Source organism: Pollachius pollachius (genome assembly GCF_949987615.1).
Source record: "Pollachius pollachius genome assembly, chromosome: 12".
Taxonomy (NCBI): Eukaryota; Metazoa; Chordata; class Actinopteri; order Gadiformes; family Gadidae; genus Pollachius; species Pollachius pollachius.
In genome coordinates this window covers 18,859,132-18,878,949 of record NC_136945.1, presented here as the reverse complement: position 1 = coordinate 18,878,949, position 19,818 = coordinate 18,859,132, and the positions used below count along the sequence as shown (strand labels likewise).

The 19,818-nt window shown below is 53.8% G+C and overlaps 1 protein-coding gene across 1 annotated transcript in view; it reads left to right on the top strand.

Annotated features, from left to right (window-relative positions):
• The window catches only part of LOC307083741 (low-density lipoprotein receptor-related protein 1-like), a 111,071-nt gene that overhangs the window by 39,363 nt on the left and 51,890 nt on the right, over positions 1-19,818 (top strand). Inside the window, 19 exon segments of the mRNA XM_079747693.1 lie at positions 1,171-1,360; positions 1,944-2,087; positions 2,603-2,839; positions 3,752-3,932; positions 5,397-5,619; positions 7,246-7,435; positions 7,999-8,124; positions 8,603-8,743; positions 9,307-9,432; positions 10,156-10,272; positions 10,733-10,813; positions 12,655-12,822; positions 13,904-14,086; positions 14,859-15,056; positions 15,250-15,495; positions 16,668-16,865; positions 17,207-17,411; positions 17,642-17,806; positions 18,165-18,409. Of these exon segments, the coding sequence (XP_079603819.1) occupies positions 1,171-1,360; positions 1,944-2,087; positions 2,603-2,839; positions 3,752-3,932; positions 5,397-5,619; positions 7,246-7,435; positions 7,999-8,124; positions 8,603-8,743; positions 9,307-9,432; positions 10,156-10,272; positions 10,733-10,813; positions 12,655-12,822; positions 13,904-14,086; positions 14,859-15,056; positions 15,250-15,495; positions 16,668-16,865; positions 17,207-17,411; positions 17,642-17,806; positions 18,165-18,409 (3,364 nt within the window).

Below are 19,818 nucleotides of genomic sequence, written 5' to 3'. Positions count from 1 at the left end.
TTCACCTGGGGCGGATTCTGATCCTTAGTCTGATTCTGGATCCGATTTCTTGTCTGATTCTGGATCGATTCTCGGCCTGTGTGCTAGTCTGTGAGAGAAGAGAGAAGCAGAGAGAGAGAGAGAGAGAGTGGCAGACGTCTGAGCTGAGGAGGCATGTCCGGGAGAGAGAGGGTGATTATTGACAGCGCTGAGTGTGAGCTATTTGAGACTTTGTGTTGTTTACGTTGGCCTCCTGCTACTCTGCTCCCCTCTCTACCCCCACCCCCCCCCCCCACCTCCTCCCGGGGGGGTTGGCCCAGCAGGGGTCCGGTCCTGAGGAGGTCTCTGGGCGTCGCTGGGGGGACACATCTTGGTGTCACCCCCCCCCCCCCCCCGGCTTCTGAGCTCTCACTTTGAATGACCGTGAGAATTTTGTTAAATGCTGGGTCATGATTGGAGGGGTGTGAATCTGGAGGTCCAGTCCCTTCACCCCACCCGTTAACGGGTGGAGGAACAGCAGGATGAATCGGCCCGATCTCCTCCGGTTTGTTTTATTCGATGTAAATCTAAAGCAGATGATCTGAAGATTAAGGAGTAGCACATGCACAATAATATCGTCTATAGGAACTACCATGACAACCTCCGGCTCTGTAGCAAGACTAAGGATTATAAATATACCAGACGACACAGCTCTCAGTGTACGCTCCAGTCTGTCGGTGTCCAGATGGCGAACGATGAAACACTGATGCTTCAGCCTGACTGCGCTGAGCTGAACGCTCAGGCAGCTGCAACCAGAACAACACTGCAGCTCTGGCACCCAGCAGGGATACTCTCCCCGTCCCCTCCTCCTGATCATCCTCACCCTCTTCCTGACCTTTGACCAGTTCTGTATTCCTCCTCCCCCCTGAAGTCTACTCCTCCCCCCTCCTCCCCCTATAGTCTCCTCCTCCCCCTGTAGCCTCCTTTTCCTCCTCCCCCCTCCTCTCCCTATAGTCTCCTCCTCCCCCTGTAGCCTCCTTTTCCTCCTCCCTCCTCCTCCCCCTGTAGCCTCCTCCTCCCCCTGTAGCCTCCTTTTCCTCCTCCCTCCTCCTCCCCCCTCCTCTCCCTATAGTCTCCTCCTCCCCCTGTAGCCTCCTTTTCCTCTAACCCTGTTCCTCCCCCCTCCTCCCCCTGTCTCCCCCCCCCCCCCAGATCGAGCACCTGTACGGGCTGACGGTGTTTGAGAACTACCTGTACGCCACCAACTCGGACAACGGCAACGTGCAGCCCAAGACCAGCGTGATCCGCGTGAACCGCTTCAACCGCACCGACTACCAGGTGGTGACCCGCGTGGACAAGGGCGGGGCCCTGCACGTCTACCACCACCAGCGCCAGCCCCCCGGTACCGAACGCACGCACACACGCACGCACGCACGCACGCACATTTACACGCACACACATGCACACGCGCACACGGACGCACGCACGCACAAACACACACACGCATACATACATACATGCAAACGTATACATACATGCGTACACTTCCATGCACGCATGCACATGCACGTACACACACAACACACTCACTAACGCACGCACGCACGCACACACACTAACAGACAGACACCGACACACAAACACGCACACACAATTAGACAGAATTAGACACTCACTAACACACTCACTAACGCGTGCATTCACGCACGTGCGCCTGCACGCACACTGACACACACCGGCTTGGTCACAAACCGACACACACACACACGCACAAGTACACACACACACACAATTAGACACACAAACACACACAGTTTTACCTACACACACATACACTTATACCTACAAGCACACTTACACTTACACACAAACACACACACACACACACACACACACTTACGCATGCACACCAAGTAGCGACCATGCAGACCCTCACAGTACTGTGTGGTGCGGTTGACCGGACCCCCCCCTCCCCCCTCCCTCAGTGCGGAGCCACGCCTGCGAGGCGGACCAGTTCGGGAAGGCGGGCGGATGCTCGGACATCTGTCTCCTAGGCAACAGCCACAAGACCCGGACCTGCCGCTGTCACTCGGGCTTCAGCCTGGGCAGCGATGGAAAGTCCTGCAAAAGTGAGTCGGACCGAGCGGCGCCTGGGACACCACCCCCAGTCCCCTCTGACGCACTTATGTGTGTTCCACGTCCAGTACTTAGAACGACAAAAACAGTACTTAGCACGATGTAGCATCGTATCCTAGCTATCTTCTGTCTGTACATGCTTTGTTTGATGCCGTTCTGTGACTCTATTTATATGTTCTCTGTTGTTTTTAAATTTTTGTCTGTAACTGTGGAACTTGTCTGGCCAGGACCCTCTTGTAAAATAGATTTTTAATCTCAATGAGACTTCTCGTGGTTAAAAATAAATAAATGAAATTAAAATGAAATCTTTGTTGTACACGGGGAATGGGTTAACGTAGCGATGGTTAGAGCTTGGCACTTGGTTCCATGCACATCCTTACTGTACCGACAGACGTGTATTGCTGCATGTGTTTAACACCCTCAATGTAAAGGTCCAGTCCAGTCAACGTCCTCGGTTCTTCAAGGAACCATGAAGAACCGGTGTGACCCTGTCTTGTGTCCATCCCAGAGCCGGAGCACGAGCTGTTCCTGGTGTACGGTAAAGGTCGCCCGGGCGTCATCCGGGGCATGGACATCAACGCCAAGGTCCCCGACGAGTACATGATCCCCATCGAGAACCTGATGAACCCGCGGGCGCTGGACTTCCACTCGGAGAGCGAGTTCATCTACTTTGCCGACGCCACCAGCTTCATCATCGGGCGCCAGAAGATCGACGGGACGGAGCGGGACACCATCCTCAAAGAAGGTGGGGCTAGGGGCGGGGCTTAGGGGCACCGTCCTCAAAGAAGGTGGGGCAAGGGGCGGGGCTTAGGGGCACCATCCTCAAAGAAGGTGGGGCAAGGGGCGGGGCTTAGGGACACCATCCTCAAAGAAGGTGGGGCTAGGGGCGGCGCTTAGGGACAGCATCCTCAAAGAAGGTGGGGCAAGGGGCGGGGCTTAGGGACACCATCCTCAAAGAAGGTGGAGTTTAGAGAGACCGTCCTCAAAGAAGTTGGAGTTTAGAGACACTAATCAAAGAAGGTGAAGTTTAGAAACACCGTCCGCAGAGAAGGTGAAGTTTAGAAACACCGTCCTCAAAGAAGGTGAAGTTTAGAGACACTAATCAAAGAAGGTGAAGTTTAGAAACACCGTCCTCAAAGAAGGTGAAGTTTAGAAACACCGTCCTCAAAGAAGGTGAAGTTTAGAAACACCGTCCTCAAAGAAGGTGGAGTTTAGTTTACCTTCAGAGAAAGTGGGGCAGGAGGTGGAGCAATTGACGGAGCATGCTTGGTTCAGTGTACCCCCCCCCCCACCCATCCTCGATGAAGGCACGTGCAGCATCAGGCATGTCGTGGCGTCGAGAAATGAGAGCGTATTTATCCAACCCGAGCGCTTTAATGAACAACATGCTCTGTGCTTTAGGGACTATAAAATGTATATATTTGAACAGGCTCCGACAGAATAACAGCCTTTAAAGAACGCAAACACTCCTCCTTCTGGAGAACAAACTCCGAGGAGTGGAACGTCCGGGGATAGGGCAGGAGGACCGTTTGAAGCCCAGACCAAACCCAGCTCGTCCTCCTTCCAGTGTCCATCCTAACAACCCCCCCCCCCCCCCCCCCTGTGCCTCTCCATCCTAACTCCCCCCCCCCCCTGTCGTCGTCGTCCCCCCCCCCAGGGATCCACACGGTGGAGGGCATCGCGGTGGACTGGATGGCGGACAACCTGTACTGGACGGACGACGGGCCCAAGAAGTCCATCAGCGTGGCCCGCCTGGAGAAGGCCTCGCAGACCCGCAAGACCCTGGTGGAGGGCAAGATGACCCACCCCCGCGCCATCGTGGTGGACCCCCTGCACGGGTGAGGAGGGTGGCGCCAAGGGGTGGTGGGGTTTGGAGCTGGGTGGGGGGAGCAGGTGATGTAACCTCTGATGTAGGGCTGCTCGATTATGGAAAGAAATCATAATCGTTATTTAGGTCAACATTGAAATCACGCTTATTCATCCGTTTGGAAACATGATGCATTCACTCAGCATTTTTTATCACCAAAAAATACTAGCAACTGAGAACTTGGAAATGTCCCCTTAATGGGACAGAACTGGCACGCACAACTACACACACACACGCACACACACACACTCACAGAATCACGTAAACACGCACACAACTGAACACACACGCACATAAACACACAACCACACGCAAGCACACACACACACACACAACCCTACAAACACTTAAGGCAGATGAAAGACTCCATCAAACAGCCATGGCAACAGCCCGCCCCCTTTGAAAACAAACCGCTCAGAGTCTCCGATCGTAAAATATACGGTGACACACATCTGCTCGATCTGCTGACGTCTACCAAGTGGCTGGTGTGTGTGTTTGTGTGTGTGTGTCTGTTTCTGTGCGTGCGTGTGCGTGTGTGTCTTGGTTGTCTGCGTGTCTGTCTGTTTCTGTGTGTGGTTGTGTGTGTGTGCCTGCATTTGGTTGTGTGTCTGCCTGCATGTGTGTGTGTGTGTCTGTGTGTCTGTTTGTGCAGGTGTGTGTGTATATGTGTCTGCGTATGGTTGTGTGTGTGTGTGTGTGTGTGCCTGCGTGTGGTTGTGTATGTATGTGTAGTTACGTTTGTATTTCTGTGTGTGTATCTGTGTGTGTGTGCCTGCGTGTAGTTGTGTGTAGTTATGTGTCTATTTCTGTGTCTGTGTTTGTGTTTTTCTACGTGTTTTTCTACGTGTTTGTGTGTGTGCCTGCCTGTGTGTGTGTATTTATTGTTTATTCATCGTCCATGGCCGAGTCGTGTCCCCACCAGAGGGACAATGCCCCTAAAGCCCATTGTCCCTCTGGGATTGATAGAGCACGCCAAGTAGCTCTGAGCTTTAGCGCGTGCTGTCACATTAGCCCTGCTCTGTAAGCCTTAGCGCTCCATTAAGCTAGAGTCTGTGTATTAGCACGCTGCGTTGGGCGCGCATTCACCGTCACAGCGGTACTTTAGGCTCACCGCTACGCTAGCGGTACCTTAGCGCTCCGTTAAGCTAGCCTCATTGTATTAGCATGCTGCCTTAGGCAGTGCCTGCGCTGTCACAGCGGTACGCTAGGCTACACCGCTACGCTAACGCTACCGTAGCGCTCTGTTTACACCAGCAGTACACTAGGCTACACCGCTACGCTAGGATTACCTAAGCGCTAGCGTCGGTGCATAAGCATGCTGCGTAAGGCACGCCCGCAGCGTCCCAGCATCACGCTAGGCCGCACCGCTACGCCAGGCTACACCGCTAACGCCCCCGCCTCCCTCTCCCTGACCCCTCTGTACTGGTCCCACCAGGTGGATGTACTGGACGGACTGGGAGGAGGACCCCAAGGAGAGCAAGCGGGGGAAGATCGAGAGGGCCTGGATGGACGGGACGAACCGCGACGTGTTCCTGAGCAGCAAGACGGTGCTGTGGCCCAACGGCCTGAGCCTGGACATCCCCGCCGGCCTGCTCTACTGGGTGGACGCCTACTACGACCGCATCGAGATGGTGCACCTCAACAGCTCCGAGCGCAAGGTCCGCCCCCCCCCCCCCCACAGCACACTGCCGGGGTCCGGGGTCAGCTGTCTGTCACGCCGGGGGAGGAGGAGGGGGGGGAGAGAGGGAGGGGAGAGGAGGAGGGGGGAGGAGGGGGGAGGAGGGAGGGGAGAGGAGGAGGGGGGAGGAGGAGGGGGGAGAGGGAGGGGAGCGGAGGGGGGAGGAGGGAGAGGAGGGGGGAGGAGGGAGAGGAGGGGGAGGAGGGGGGAGGAGGGAGGGGAGGAGGGGGGAGGACGAGGGAGAGGGAGTGGAGGAGGGGGGAGGAGGGAGGGGAGAGGAGGAGGGGGGAGGAGGGAGAGGAGGGGGGAGGAGGGGGGAGGAGGGAGAGGGAAGGGGAGGAGGGGGGAGGAGGAGGAGGGGGGAGGAGGGTGGCTTGCAAGGCATCAAAAGATGGGGATTATTATTCCGACAGGGTTATTAGGAAGTGACAGTGATCCAGTGGGGAATGAGTTTCGTCAGGAAATGAGAAGAGGGCCTGTAATGCTATGGCTGTCCCACTATCTGAGGGGCTGTACTAAGTAGTCACGCGACCCTGAGAGCTCGTTCTATCCCAGCCACGCGGTATGGACTCCTGCTCACACACTCCGAGGTTTTGATGGGCCAAAGGATGGCTGTTAAAGTCATGTCCCATCATGCTGCCTGGTTTATGAGACAAGCCCATTAAATCTATTGATGTGTACTCACACCGCAGCATTATAAAATACTTGATCTTATCTAATTGATCGTTAGCGTAAAACATCGTAAAAAGATAACGCTCCCGGCAAAGTGGGAAACTATTTTAATTTCGGCTGATTGAGTCGATAAAAGACAGACAGTAACGTTCTAGATGAAAGATAAAGGACCCCGGGGCGTCTGCAGTACACGTCGTGGTTCACTCCTTAAGTCTCCACACGTACGTGCTGCAGCAGGAGATGAGTTGTGCAGAACATCTCAGCCTTCAGCTACAGGTCTAGCGTACAGGTGCACTGCTAGCATACAGGTGCAGTGCTAGCATACAGGTGCAGTGCTAGCGCTAGCATACAGGTGCTGTGCTAGCGTAGTGCTAGCGTAGCTTACAGGCGCCGTGCTAGCGTAGCATGCAGGTGCAGTGCTAGCGTAGCGTACAGGTGCAGTGCTAGTGTAGCGTACAGGTGCAGTGCTAGCATAGCGTACAGGTGCAGTGCTAGCTTAGCATGCAGGTGTAGTGCTAGCGTAGCGTTTAGTGCTAGCGTACAGATGCAGTGCTAGCATAGCATAAAGGTTCAGTGATAGCATACAGGTACAGTGCTAGCATACAGGTGCAATGCTAGTGTAGCATACATGTGTAGTGCTGGCGTACCGTTTAGTGCTAGCGTACAGGCTCAGTACTAGCGTACAGGTGCGGTGTGGTGCTAGCACAGGATACAAGTGCAGTGCCGGCATACAGGTGATGTGCTAGCGTGGCGTACAGGTGCCGTGCTAGCATCCAGGTGCTGTGCTAGCGTGGCGTACAGGTGCCGTGCTAGCATCCAGGTACAGAGCTAGCGTACAGATGCAGTGCCAGCCTACCGTTTAGTTGTAGCGTACATGTGCAGTGTTAGCATGTTAGCGTGGTCCACCACATACTTGTGTTCCGCCACCCCCCAGACGGTGTACGAGGGCCAGGAACTGAGCCACGCCTTTGGCCTGTGCCACTACAAGCACTTCCTGTTCTGGAACGAGTACCGCAGCGGCAGCATCTACCAGCTGGACACTGGCACGGGCGTGGCCACGCTGCTGCGCAACGAGAGGCCCCCCATCTTCGAGATCCGCATGTACGACGCACAGCAGCAGCAAGGTACCGCCCTGCCTGTCCCCGTCTGTACTGTATGCGTACCCGTATCGTTCTGCCTGCTTTGCACCATACAGACCATTTTGCATTATTTCGAATTTAGAATATATTCAATGTAAATATGACTTATCTTATTTTATTTTGTTTATTTACCATTTTATTTTATAGCTAACGCACCGCGGGTCAGAGACGAACAAAATTATGGTTCTTCTATTTGTCTTGTACATTTGTTGCAATTGACAATAAAACTGAATTTGACTTTGACAATGGATGGTGAACAGTATGCGTTGTTATTCCCAGGCCTTAGGGGGCGCTCTACGGCACCTGTTCAGTGTAACTCGTGACATTGTTCTGGTGCTGGTCAGTCAGAGTTAAAGTGGACATCGACGTCTCGTCCCTGCGTTCACGTGTCACTCTGTTGCTCCCACGTTATCCTCGTAACGTCTCACAAACACAACACGGTCCATGAAGTCTTTGTAGACCTCATCCCCGAGCGCGGTGAAAGATACGGTTTGCATGTATGTCAGGCGCGCTTTAAGACGGATGTTTCTGCGCGTGTCGTCCCGAAGGTTCCAACGCGTGCCGCGTGTACAACGGGGGCTGCAGCAGCCTGTGCCTCTCCATCCCGGGGGGCCGGTCGTGTGCCTGCGCAGAAGACCAGATCCTAAACCCTGCGGACAACACCAGCTGTACAGGTAAGGCCCGGAGGAGGGGGTCCGGGGAGGCTGGCTGGGACTCGGCCGGTGCTGGGGGGGGTAGCAGGCGGGTGGGGGTGTTTCCACCGAGTGCTGCCCGTTGAGTTTAGCCCTTTGTCTTCGTCATAAAGAAAGCAAAGAGGGATTCTGAATAATTTTCTCTATAAATTGTATGCTTGAAAGCCTTGAGTGCATGTGTGTTTAACTGAATTTAGGCTAAGGGCAATCTTTGTAAAGGGCTCTGAAAAAGGCAGGCTAATGCGCTGCCTGTGAAAATGTATTTTTAATCATGGAAGCACTTTACAGCAGAGGCTGCTCTGCTGTTCTACGGTCCCCAGAATCCACTCACTCTGTGCTCATCATCTTCTACTTCCTGTCTCCCCATCTCCCCGCCGTCCCCCTGTCCCTCCCTCCGTGTGTCCGTCCTCTTGTCCCGCCGTGTGTCTGTGTGCCCGTGTGTCCGTGTGTCCGTCCCCAGCCAACCCGTCCTACCTGCCGCCCCCCCAGTGCCAGCCGGGGGAGTTCGCCTGCAGGAACAACCGCTGCATTCAGGACCGCTGGAAGTGCGACGGGGACAACGACTGCCTGGACAACAGCGACGAGGCCCTGGAGCTCTGCCGTGAGTCACCCCCCGACAGAGGGGACAGCTGGCCATCGCTCATGAGATGTGTTAATATGCCACGTTTGGCCTGAGTGTGTGTCTGCGTGTGTGTGTAAATGGAAGGAATCTAGGCCTGTTGATGTGTGAAAGTATACTCAGAGCATAGACTAAGCGAGCAAAGACTAAACAAACTCAAACCGCTCAAGTATCCTCTCCCCTTCCCTCCTCTCCTCCTCTCTCCCCCCTCAACGTTGCGATAAATCAGTATTCTCCCTCTCCTATCTCTCCCCTCCTCTCCTCTCTCCCCTCACCGTTGTGATAAGTCAGTATTCCTCCCCTCTCCTCTCTCCCTTCTTCTCTCTTCTCTCCCCTCTCCCCTCTCAATTCTCCTCTCTCCTTTGTCCCCTCTCCTCTCCCCCCTTCATTGTGGTAATAAGTCTGTATCCTCTCCCGTCTCCCCCCTTCATTGTGGTAATAACTCTGTATCCTCTCCCGTCTCCCCCCTTCATTGTGGTAATAAGTCTGTATCCTCTCCCGTCTCCCCCCTTCATTGTGGTAATAAGTCTGTCCCCCCCCCCCAGACCAGCACACCTGTCCCACCGACCGTTTCAAGTGTCACAACAACCGCTGCATCCCGCTGCGCTGGCTCTGTGACGGAGACAACGACTGTGGCAACGACGAGGACGAGTCCAACACTACCTGCTCAGGTAACACACACTCTCACACACACACACACACACACACACACACACACACACACACACACACACACACACACACACACACTCACACTCACACACATAAACACACTTAAACACATAAACACACTCACACACACATAAACATGGACTCACTTACGTACACACGCGGTCGCACACAAGGTAAGACACACACTCAAAAACACATAAACACACTCACAGACACTCACACACATAAACACACTCAAACACAGAAACACAGACTCACGCACATACACATGCTGACACCCACACAAACACACATTAACACACACACACAAACACACACACACACACACACACACACACTTACACACAGGCAAACGCACACACACACTGGTGTCGAGAAACATGGCGGTTATTAAAATTCAAACAGGATCATGCTGTCATTCAATTAAATTCATACTGTGCATCCCTTTAGTAAATACTCATACCACAGCATTTTTAAATAGTCGATCAAAAACCTGATTGGTCAATTACGTTCCAAGGATGCGCGACTATAACAACACAGCAGAACTAGGTTCAAATGGCAGCTGACGAAGTTAAATAATAATAATGAAAAAACAATGATGAAACAGGGGAAAGTAGCTCGTCCCATCAGTGTGGTGAGCCGAATGCTCACCACACTGGAGCACAATGTTGGCTCTGAAGTCGCTGGGGGCTCACTGTCCTCCTGCTGTCTCTGGGTCTCAGCCCGGACCTGCCCCCCCAACCAGTTCTCGTGTGCCAGTGGCCGCTGTATCCCCATCTCCTGGACCTGCGACCTGGACGACGATTGTGGGGACCGCTCGGACGAGCCCGACTCCTGCGGTGGGTACTCCCGCCTCGACCCTCTGGGGGGGGGGGGGGGAGGGGCTTATCTAGCCCGGGATCCAGGGGGCATCGGAGAGGGAGGAGGGGGGAAGGGTGGAGGGGTTGAGGGTGGAGGGGTAGTGGGGTAAGGATGGAGGTGGGGGCGGATATGGAGAGGGTGAGTGCCGAAAAGGTGGAGGGGAGAGGCTTGAGGTGGATAGGGTGGGGGTGGAGGTGGACGGGGGTGGAGGAGCAAAGGGTGGAGAGGGTTGATGGGGAGGTAGTGGAGGTGGACGGGGGTGGAGGAGTAAAGGGTGGAGAGGGTTGATGTGGAGATGGACGGGGGTGGTCTCCAGTAGCCGTGCATGTGTTTGTTTAAGTAGTTTTTTGTGCATGAAGCGTCACCGTTGCCAAGGTGACCAGTGAGTGTAGCGTTGTGTTGATGGCTTCTGCTCCCTCTTGGCTCCGCCCCCTACAGCCTACCCCACCTGTTTCCCGCTCACTCAGTTCACCTGCAACAACGGCCGTTGCATCAACATCAACTGGAGGTGTGACAACGGTAAGTCACCTCCTCCTAACCCGCCCACTTCCTGTCTCTGAGACACTCCTGTCCCGCCCACTTCCTGTCACAGAGACACTCCTGACCCGACCACTTCCTGTCTCTGAGACACTCCTGACCCGCCCACTTCCTGTGCCCGAGACACTCCTTACCTGCCCACTTCCTGTCACCGAGACACCTCTGACCCGCCCACCTCCTGTCACAGAGACACTCCTGACCCGCCCACTTCCTGTCATAGAGACCCTTCTGACCCGCCCACTTCCTGTCACTGAGACACTCCTGACTCTGTCAACGTTAACTGTTTGTCCTCTGTGGCTCCTGGTTTCATGTGGAGATCTGAGCCTGTTTTCATGTATGTGTGTGTATTGTGTATGAATGTGTATTGTTTGTGTTCATCCTGTATGTGCGTGTATTATGCTTGAATATGTGTGTGCGCATTTGTGTGTTTGGCAGCAACTGTGTGTTTGCGTGTGTTTGTATGTGTGCATTGTGTTTGAATGTGTGTGTCTGTGTATGTGTGTTTAAGAGCCTGTGTGTGTCCCTGTGTGTGTCGGTCAGTGTGTGTCTACCTGAGTGTGTGTGTGTGTCCGCCTGTGTGTGTCTACCTGAGTGTGTGTGTCTGCCTGTGTGTGTCTCCCTTTGTGTGTCTGCCTGTGTGTGTGTGCCTGTGTGTATCTCCCTGAGTGTGTGTGTGTGTGTCCGCCTGTGTGTTTCCCTTTGTGTGTCTGCCTGTGTGCGTCCGCTTGTGTGTGTCTGCCTGTGTGTATCTGCCTGAGTGTGTGTCTCTCTGCCTGTGTGTGTGCCTGCCCGTGTGTGCCTGCCCGTGTGTGTGTGTGGGTCTCCCTTTGTGTGTCTGCCTGTGTGTGTTGAGGCGCTGGGTCCACCACGTGTTGCTCATGTGTCGTTGTGTTGTTCCATGTTCATCGCCGCCCCGTCTTCAGAGAAGGACTGTGGCGACGGCTCTGATGAGTCGCGCTGTCCCAACCCTCCCGGTTAGTGCATAGATCAACATGCACCGCAGCTCCGCGGGCTGGGGGGGTGGGGAGGGGTGATGGGAAGGTGGAGGCAGAGAGGGTGGAGGTAGAGGGGGAGCTGGAGGTAGAGGGGGTGGAGGTAGACAGGATGGTGGTGGAATGGGTGGAGGTGGAGGTGGATGGCGTTGAGATGGAGGAGATGGAGGAGGTGGAGGAGGTGGAGAGGGTGGAGGTGGAGGGGGTGGAGAGGGTGGAGGTGGAGAAGACAGACAGGAGGCAGGTGAAGTAGGGGAGGCAGTTGGGTTGCTTGGTTAGCTTGAGAACGCGAGCGATGCTAACGCCTGCTTGGCACCTCATCCTGCTTCTCTCAGCATCTGAGGAGAAACCAGAGAACGTTGTCCTTGTGTCCGCCGCTAAAGGGTCCGGAACGCCAAACCCCTCCTGTACGTCTGTAGCGGGAACGCATGGGAACAGTAACGCTAGAGTGTTAACATTCCATCCTTTAATTCTCTGCTCGTGCAGCGGTGAATTATCACATGGATGACCCCAGGATTCAGTTCATGTCCACTTTCACGCCGCTGACTACAGTGGAATGAACTTCAGCTGAACCTCTTCCAGTCCAAGACTCAGACGCTCCCCCTGCTAAGCTCAATGTATCAGCGCTGGGTACATTCCCCCCTCGGTGCATGGTCTGATCTATGCAGTTTCTGTCATTACCACATCATTCTCATCATTGACTGTACCTGTTGTCTGTGTGTCAGCTGGTGTGTCTGCTAACCGTGTCTCTGTCTCTCCCCCCCCTGGGGCCTCCCGGGCCCAGCCGGTCTGAGTAGGCAGGCCGTGTTTCTCACTGCGTGTCCTCCCTAGACAACGACTGCGGGGACAGCAGCGACGAGGCAGGCTGCAGCCACTCCTGTTCCAGCGCTCAGTTCAAGTGCAACAGCGGCCGCTGCATCCCGGACTACTGGACCTGTGACGGAGACAACGACTGCGGAGACTACAGCGACGAGACGCACGCCAACTGCACCAATCAGGGTGAGCGTGCGGGACAGGAAGTGGTGCGGTCAAGAGGGGATGTCACAGCACGGTGGATATGAATGAAGTGTGGGTGTGTGTTTTTGTGCGTGTGTGTTTGCATTACATTCCAGGGTCCATGCAAAGCACTCTAGATATTTCTGTATACCATAATTGATGTGTCTTCCTGTAACTTCCTGTCAGTTTGTCAAGAGGTTTCATTGCTTTATAAAGAGACAATCTGTTTCATTTGGTAGTGAGCCTCAAAGTCACTATTTCATAGCTTTTTCTTGTTAACATGAATACAACATGAGGATTGAGAAGGAAATTAATATTATATTCATAGTCTGCCCTCATGTCCACATATATTGATATCATTTTAAATTGTGTGAAGGCCTTGAGCATCACACACCAAATATATTCACAGCAGATTTCAGAGCATCTTGTGCTGAAGGCTGACTACATAATAGTGTGGGAGGGTTGGGTTAGGATCTGCTCTGGGTCTGAAGCCACCTGGAGACTATGGCAGAGCCTTGGCCAACCCTGCACCATGGGGAGAAGACGATTGGCCCAGTGGGCAGCTGGCCTCCTGCGGGGGAACGTTTCCCAGGCAGGAGGGGAACCACCGTGTTCCCAGTGAAACGTCCAGCCACCTCCAGAGGAAACCTTTAGAGGAATTGGTTTCTTCTAGTCCTTCTTTCAAAATGAAATCTTTCCCGGTCCACTGTTTAGAGTTTCCTCATCGAGGTTGGGCCCGTCTCCTGACCTTTCGTGTTTCATTTGTGTTGATGGCCTATGGAGGCTAATGCTCGTGGGTGGATTTTCTGGATCGTATCGTCGCAGCACGTCACGCAGGAGCCGTACGTTCTGTAGACCTCATGCTGAACCGACGCCTCCTGCATGACCTGCATTTCAGTCGCATTTCTGTCGCTAAAAGTCAAGGATGACTGCTTTTTATCATGAATAAATGAAGGACCCTCTCTCTCCCTCACCCTCATCTCTCTCTTTCTCCCTCTCTCACTCTCTCTTTCTCTCTCTCTCTCACTCTCTCTCTCTCTCTCCCTCTCTCTCTCTCTCTCTCTTCCCCCCCCCCCCCCCCCAGCCACTCGCCCGCCCGGAGGCTGCCACACGGATGAGTTCCAGTGTCGTCATGACGGCCTGTGCATCCCACTGCGCTGGCACTGCGACGGAGACACCGACTGCATGGACCTGAGCGACGAGAAGCACTGCGAGGGCGTGACCCACATGTGCGACCCGGCCGTCAAGTTCGGCTGCAAGGACTCAGGTGAGGGGCGGGGCCTCACCTCCACGTGCTCTGAGTCCTCCATGTGAGTGGAGGTCTGTTAGTCAGTGTCAAGGTCAGGGTAGCCGACACAGGGCCGGCAGGAGGTAACTGGTCGCGGTATCTGGTCGCCCACAGCGTGTTCTAGAAACAGCACTAGTCAACGTGGAACTGTCTAAAATATGATGTTCTTTTTAAATTGATAACACTTGCATTGGTCTAGAATTGATGGCGATGACAATACTGAATCTAACATTTAAAAACTGAAAGGTTTTATGAATGCTGAGCTTGTCTGGAAAGTTCAACTTCATGTGCAGACACACCTGCAATAACCACTTATTAGCCTAGGTGTCGCCAAAGACAACAAAACGAAAGTCTTGGACACTGCCCCTTTAAGCCCTGCAGCCGTAAGTCGCTGTGGTCCAAAGGGACTAAACAGAGAGGCTGAGAACAATCAAGGCACGCAAGCAACTTTGTAGTCACTACGAAACAACTTGTAGCGCTGCACAACCTAGAAGATACACAGAATAGTCAACCACCTACCTATGTGTGAGAAGACAAGTCTCAGGAGACAAGTCTTAGGAGACAAGTCTTAAGAGACAAGGCTCGGTAGACAAGTCTTAGGAGATAAGGCTTAGGAGACAAGCCTTAGGTGACAAGGCTTAGGGGACATATCTGAGGAGGATAATCAGTAAAGTCTCAGGCGACAAGTCTGAGGAGACAAGTCCTCCAGATCTGGGGTGTCAGACGTTGACCTCCCTCTCTCTCCGTCCAGCTCGCTGCATCAGCAAGGCCTGGGTGTGCGACGGCGACAGCGACTGCGAGGACAACTCCGACGAGGAGAACTGCGAGGCACTGGTGTGCAAGCTGTCGCACCACGTGTGTGCCAACGACTCCACCATCTGCCTGCCCTCGGAGAAGCTCTGCGACGGGACGGACGACTGCCCCGACGGCTCGGACGAGAAGCTCTGCGGTGGGGCCGCACTACATTACCCACAATCCACTGGGGATCAGACTCGACATTCAATAATAGATCTCACTCGATTTAACATCGGAAAAATGTGTTGCATGACGTATGAGTTCAGTTTGGTTCCATGAAATATGTCTTCCTCTTCCTGATGTATTTCTCAGTCTAACGTATCAATCTCTGATGTCCCCCTCCGCAGACTTGTGTTCCCTGGACAACGGCGACTGCAGCCACAACTGCAGCGTGTCCCCTGGGGAGGGCGTGGTCTGCACCTGCCCCCTGGGTATGGAGCTGGGCGCCGACAACAAGACCTGTCAGATCCAGAGCTTCTGCGCCAAGCACCTCAAGTGCAGCCAACGCTGCGAGCAGGACAAGTTCAGCGTCAAGTGCTCCTGCTACGAGGGCTGGGAGCTGGAGCCCGACATGGAGAACTGCAAGAGCACAGGTACGGCCCGGTCCTGGTCGGGAGCCACCGCGACCCCTGAGGAGAAGACCACGGGGGGGACAGGGACAGGGTGTTGTGGACGGTGGATGAATGCACGCTTAGGAAGGGAGAGGAAGGGAAGGCTAACCGGAGTGATCCAGTGTCAGGTCGTGAGATGAGTGAATGTTGTGCTGCAGCCTGGAACCGTGCGGTTGGAGGTTTGGCTCGGAGCACTGGGGTGGTTCCCCGGAGCAGGAGACGTGTGGTTGAAGCTAATCCTTGAAACCTCTCCTGACAATAGAAAGAAACAGGAGGTGGCTTCTTGTGGGTTTTTCCACATGGATGTGTGTGGAAGTGGCAGTGAAAATATAAGAAGAGGAAAAGTTAAGCTTGAATAATAACTAGTGGTTAAGGCTCCCTGCTGGTGAGTCAGCACTGGTTTTTATGGTCCCGGCTAGCCTAGGAGTTAGTGGGAACACTGGGAGTTGTTCCCAGCCCCCATGGAGTCTGAGGGGACCAGTCTCAGGGGAGAAGACTCAGGAGACGAGACTTAGGAGACAAGGCTCAGGAGACCATTCTGAGGAGACAAGTCTCAGGTGACAAGTCTTAGAAGACAGTCTCAATAGATAAGTCTTGGGAGACAAAACTGAGGAGACAAGGCTCAGCAAAAACTTGGGAGTCTCCAAGTCGTAGGAGACAAGTCTCAGGAGACAATTCTGAGGAGACAAGGCTTAGGAGACATGTCTTAGAAGACAAGGCTCCGGAGACTCCCAGGAGTCTCCAAGTGCGAGGCGACAGGCTCCTGCTAGTCATTAATCAGAGTGTCAGGCTGCCTGCAGGCAGCGATAACTCAGTCCTGTTTACACCAGGGTTTATTAGCTATGATTACACCTTTATTCTGAGACAGCTGTTTCAGCCGGACGGCTTCTATCAGCCAACCCAGCGGAAGGTATTTAGGAGTTTATCTCAGATTTCCATTGGCTGAGAGGAGGAATGTCTGAGGAAGGGGAAAAGGAATTATGTTGGGGATTAAATTGAAAAAGAATTAAATCTGTTGACGGGAAAAAGGAGCTTTTTTACCCAATTAGGATCCAAGCTGCATGGTTATTTGTTGTATTTTATTATTAGAACAGATTCTGATTTGTGTGTGTGTGTGTGTGTGTGTGTGTGTGTGTGTGTTCTCCGCCTCACAGATCCTTTCAAACCCTTCATCATCTTCTCGAACCGCCACGAGATCCGCCGCATCGACCTGAACAAGGGGGAGTTCAGCGTGCTGGTGCCGGGCCTCAGGAACACCATCGCCTTGGACTTCCACCTCGCCCAGAACGCCCTCTACTGGACCGACGTGGTGGAGGACAAGATCTACCGCGGGAAGCTCTCGGAGAACGGAGGTGAGCGCCTCAGCCCGGATACATGCGGGCCAGTACCGGTTCCAGAGACATCACCGCTGGTTCCCTGTCCTCAAATGAGTGGTTCCTACGTGATGAAACTATAGAAGAACCACGTTTATTCTTGTAGTGGATTCACCAACCCTTAGGGTGCATACGTGAGGAGACATACGTGAGGAGACAAGTCTGGGGAGACAAGTCTTGGGAGACAAGTCTGAGGAGACAAGTCTGATTGTCCCCTAAGACAATAAGTCTTAGGGGACAATCAGTGACAAATCTTGTCAACGGCTGCCTGATCGCTCTGCCAGTGTCCTGTCCTGAGCTCTGTGCCCCCTCCCCCCCAGCCCTGACCAGCTTCGACGTGGTGATCCAGTACGGCCTGGCCACGCCCGAGGGGCTGGCGGTGGACTGGATCGCCGGGAACATCTACTGGGTGGAGAGCAACCTGGACCAGATCGAGGTGGCCAAGCTGGACGGCACCATGAGGACCACCCTGCTGGCCGGGGAGGTGGAGCACCCGCGGGCCATCGCCCTGGACCCCCGCGACGGGTAGGGCACCACTGCACCGCCTCCAGACCCCAACCTGTACCAACCTCAGACCCCACCCTGCCCCACCCTCAGACCCCACCCTGATATTCTGTTTCAGTTCGCTCTTCTTCTGTGATCATGTGACCATGTCACCATGTGACCAAAGGAAGGTTGAGGGATGCGGAGCGTCCCTTGGGCTCGAGGGTTGAGATGCCTTACTGTTTGACTCTTTACATCGTGCCGCCCTCCAGGATCCTGTTCTGGACTGACTGGGACGCCAGCCAGCCCCGCATCGAGGCGGCCTCCATGAGCGGCGAGGGCCGGAAGACCATCCACAAGGAGACGGGCAGCGGGGGCTGGCCAAACGGGCTCACCGTGGACTACCTGGAGAGACGCATCCTCTGGATAGACGCCAGGTGGGTCCTGCACCACCTCCACCACCTCCCAACACCTCCACAACCTCCATGACCACCTCCCAACACCATAACCACTAACCAACACCACCACCTCCATAACTACCATCACCAACCCCACCAGCAACACCATCACCCAACACCACCTCGTACACCACCATAACAACCACCTCCAACCACTACCACCACCACCTCATACACCACCATAACCACCACCTCCATCCACTACTACCACCACCATTACCACCACCCAACATAACCACCAGCCAACACAACCACCACCACCTCCACCAGCAGCACAACCACCACATCCTCCCATAAGTACCTTTCTGTGCGTGAACCTCTGCTGTGGCGCCTTCAGGTCGGACGCCATCTACTCGGCGCGGTACGACGGCTCGGGTCTGATCGAGGTGCTGCGGGGCCATGAGTACCTGTCGCACCCCTTCGCTGTCACCATGTACGGGGGGGAGGTGTACTGGACCGACTGGAGGACCAACACGCTGGCCAAGGCCAACAAGTGGACCGGGGGCAACGTGACGGTGGTGCAGAGGACCAACACCCAGCCCTTTGACCTGCAGGTGTACCACCCCTCAAGACAGCCCCAAGGTGAGGCCCAAACACTCACACATAGAAACACACACACACACACACAACCACACACACCACCCCTCAAGACAGCCCAGAGGTGAGGCCCAAACACTCACACATAGAAACACACACACACACACACAACCACACACACACCACCCCTCGAGACAGCCCCAAGGTGAGGCCCAAACACACACACACATAGAAACACACACACACAACCACACACACCACCCCTCAAGACAGCCCCAAGGGTGAGGCCAAAACACACCAATACACACGTACACACACGTATATTAATTAACACCCTAGATGTCAGTACCCTACATGTTATATATGTTAAACCTAAATGTTAGGTATTTTAACCCTACATGTTAAACATGTTAACCCTACATGTCAAATATGTTAAGCCTAGTACATGTTATGCATGTTAACCCTGTATGTTATACATGTTGACCCTGTATGTTATCCATGTTGACCCGACGCGTTATACATGTTGACCCTACATGTTATACATGTTAACTGTAACAGGGTTCACTGAGCGCTTGGACACCGGGTTTGCGTTTGTAATCCAAAGACTGTTTATTTCGGTCCCCAGCAGTTCAACACAACACAAGTCCGTAAACATAAGTTATAACTCCGCTCCAACGCCGTCTCGGCGTGCGTTCCTGGCGATCCCTGGTGGCGATCGCCCAGCAGTCCGACAAACTGCCCGGCAGTTTGTCGGACTGCTGGGCCCAGGTCATTAAACGTAACTTATGCTCCGCTCCAAGCGGTCACAGGGTGCGTTCCTGGCGATCTCTGGTAGCGATCGTCTCTCTCTCTCTCTCTCTCTCTGCTCACCATCCTCCCTACTACAAACAAAGCAGGCACATACATACACACTCCCTGATTGGGCCTGATTGCGAGCAGTTGCCCGCAATCAGGCCCAATCCCCCCAGCTGATCTGGCGCGCTCCCAACCTGCTCATACTCCCCCTGCAGGCCAGACGCCGCACGCCCCCCCACATTAACCCTAAATGTTATTTGCGTTAACCCTACACGTTAAACATGTTAACGCGACGTGTTAAACATGTTGACCCTACATGTTAAACATGTTAACTCTGCATGTCATACATGTTAACCCTTAATATTATTTGTGTTAAACCTACATGTTAAACATGTTAACTCGACATGTTAAACACGTTAACCCTACATGTTGAACACGTTAGCCCTACATGTTATCCATGTTAACCCTACATGTTATATATGTTAACCATGTGTACATATGTTAACCCTACATGTTAAACATGCTGACCCTGTATGTTAAACATGTTGACCCTGTATGTTAAACATGTTGACCCTGTATGTTAAACATGTTGACCCTGTATGTTAAACATGTTGACCCTGTATGTTAAACATGTTGACCCTGTATGTTAAACATGTTGA